This window comes from Cupressus sempervirens, chromosome 9 (genome assembly GCF_028749045.1).
Source record: "Cupressus sempervirens isolate cs-2001-9-10 chromosome 9, ASM2874904v1, whole genome shotgun sequence".
Classification (NCBI taxonomy): domain Eukaryota; kingdom Viridiplantae; phylum Streptophyta; class Pinopsida; order Cupressales; family Cupressaceae; genus Cupressus; species Cupressus sempervirens.
This window is the reverse complement of record NC_143126.1, coordinates 82,606,355-82,609,311: the sequence shown is the minus strand read 5'-3', so window position 1 is coordinate 82,609,311 and position 2,957 is coordinate 82,606,355. Positions and strand designations below refer to the sequence as shown.

At 35.4% G+C, this 2,957-nt stretch overlaps 1 protein-coding gene across 1 annotated transcript; it reads right to left on the bottom strand.

The window, feature by feature from the left end:
- Nucleotides 1–467: 467 nt before the first annotated feature.
- On the bottom strand, nt 468–1,232 carry LOC149537731 (secreted RxLR effector protein 161-like). The gene is made up of 2 exons (XM_089802364.1): nt 871–1,232; nt 468–576 (listed from the first exon to the last, which is right to left on the bottom strand). Exons 1-2 carry the CDS (start codon nt 1,230–1,232, stop codon nt 468–470), a joined length of 471 nt encoding a protein of 156 aa, XP_089658490.1.
- Between the last annotated feature and the right edge of the window lie 1,725 nt (nt 1,233–2,957).

Below are 2,957 nucleotides of genomic sequence, written 5' to 3'. Positions count from 1 at the left end.
CTAAAGCAATGCTACAACATGTGGCTAGTGTAGCAGGAGGTGCATCCACTCTCTCTACCTCGCCTCCTCGCCCAGCTAGATTGGTAAATCAAGAAAAGGGATGTGTGAGAATGTAATCCCTATAAAGCAATGTCATGCCTTCATATCCCATAGCAGGGATATAGCCCATCTCTATGTTGTCAGCCTCTTAACTATAGCACATTTGAGAGTGTTTGGTTGTGTGGCATACTCATTGGTACTTCAAGAAGTGAGACAAAAATTGGATGATAGAGGAGAGAAGTGCATATTTGTGAGATATAGTGAACAATCCAAGGCATATAGGCTTTACAATCCAATCACAAAGAAGTTAATAATAAGTCGTGATGTTGAGTTTGTAGAAGAAGAAGCAATAAATGAAGTAGTTGGAGTAGGTAAGGGCAGGGAAGATTAAACGGACAGGTGGAGGCCAACATCACCAACACTCCCCCTTAATCTTCACTACCATGTATGTCTGTAATACCAATACTTTCTCGAAGATGTTCAAAGACATTCTTTGCAAAAGGCTTTGTGAAAATGTCTGCCAGTTGTTCTTTGGACCTGCAAAACTTAAGACATATGTCACCATTGTTCACTAATTCACGAATATAATGATATCTTATATCTGTATGTTTACTACGTTGATGAAAGACATGATTTTTTGATAAAGCAATTGCAGAATTATTATCACAATATATTCTTGTAGGTTCTTCTTGTGGATGCTTCAAGTCTGAAAGTACTATTCTCATCCATATTGCTTGATAGGCTGCTGATATTGCTGCAACATATTCTGCTTTAGCTGATGATAATGTCACAATTGGTTGCTTCTTTGATGCCCAAGAAATAGCTCCTGACCCTAGGTGAAAGATATGTCCTGAAGTGCTTCTTTTATCATCAAAGCTACCTGCCCAGTCACTATCTGTATAGCCAATAAGCTTGTAATGATCTGAATGTGCATATAAGATCCCAAAGTTCTTTGTTCCAGCTATATACCTCAAAATCATCTTTCCAGCTTTCCAATGAGTTTCTTTTGGTTTGTCCATGAATCTAGAAATGAGACTAACTCCAATCATTATATCTGGTCTTGTAGTTGTCAAATATAAAACGCTGCCAACTAATCTTTTGAATAAAGTTGTGTCTACATTAGGACTTTCATCATTCTTGCTAAGTTTTATACCCAATGCAACTGGTGTAGGGGCTGAATTCACATTTGTCATTTTAAATATTTTCAACAAATCAATAGCATACTTACTTTGACAAATGAGAATGCCTTGATCATTTTGATTTACTTGTATCCCAAGAAAATATCTCACGAGTCCCAAATCAGTCATATCAAATTCATTTTTCATGGTTGCCTTGAAATTGTTAATTGGCATATTACCAGTGAATATCAAATCATCTACATATAAGAAAACTATTAATATTTCTCCTTCATTGTTCACTCTGACATACAAAGTTGGTTCATAGCCACACTTGCTAAAACCATTATTCACAAAATAAGAGTCTATTCTACTATACCAAGCTCTAGGAGCTTGCTTCAAGCCATATAGTGTCTTCTTCAGCTTGTATACCTTATGTTGTTCTCCCAAAATTTCATATCCCGGTGGTTGTTTTATATACACTTCTTCTTCTAAAATGTCATTCAAGAATGTTGATTTCACATCCATTTGATAAAACTTCCATTTATTTTGAGCTGCAATGGATAAAATCATTCTAATAGTGTCTAATCTTGCCACAGGTGCAAATGTCTCATTGTAGTCTATACCTGGTTGCTGTGAGAAGCCTTTGGCTACTAGTCTTGCCTTGTGTTTCTCCACTTTTCCATCAACATTATATTTTGTTTTTTATACCCACTTAACTCCAATCACATCCTTGCCTTTAGGAAGATTTACTAAGTCCCAAGTATCATTCCTTTCTATTGGCTGAATTTCTTCATCCATGGCTGAAATCCATTTGTCATCTTTAATAGCTTCTTCAAAATAAATTGGATCAGCATGTGCTGAGAGTGCAAAATTAATGCATAAATCATCATTTTCAGCCTCTTGTAATTCATTATATATTTCTCTAAGACTTTGTGTCTTCCTTGAAGTATTTATAGATCTTGATCTTAATGAAGCAAGTGTTGGATTAGATGATTCACTGCTATTAGTGCTTGCTGGAGTAGTAGTGTTTTGAGTGGTAGGTGCCCTTGTAGGTGTCATAGAAACATTTGTTTGTGTTGTAGAATGCACATCTTGAGTTTCATTTTCTTCATTTTCTTGTGGAACACTAGCTGCAACTGTAGTTGACTTATCCAAGCTACCATCCCATGCTTCTTCTACAAACTCAACATCACGACTTATTATTAACTTCTTTGTGATTGAATTGTATAGCCTATATGCCTTGGATTGTTCACTATATCTCACAAATATGCACTTCTCTCCTCTATCATCCAATTTTTTTCTCACTTCTTGAGGTACCAATGAGTATGCCACACAACCAAACACTCTCAAATGTGCTATATTGTGCTTCCTTCTGCTCCAAGCTTCTTCGGGTGTTTTATTTATTACTGCTTTTGTTGGACATCTATTTAGTATGTATGTTGAACATGCAACTGCTTCAGCCCAATACTCATTTGGCAAGTGTTTTTCCTTTAACATACTCCTTGTCATCTCCATAATTGTTCTATTTTTTCTTTCTACTACTCCATTTTGTTGTGGAGTGTACCTTGCTGTAAATTGTTTCCATATGCCATTTTCTTTGCAAAAATTCAGAAAATCATTTGATATGTATTCTCCACCTTGATCGGTTCTTAATGTTTTAATAGAGTATCCACTTTCTTTCTCAACTTTTGCCTTGAATTCTTTAAAGACAGCAAATACATATGATTTATACTTCACAAAATAAACCCAAACTTTTCTACTGAAAATCATCAATAAATGTCAAGAAATAAAGTTTTCCAC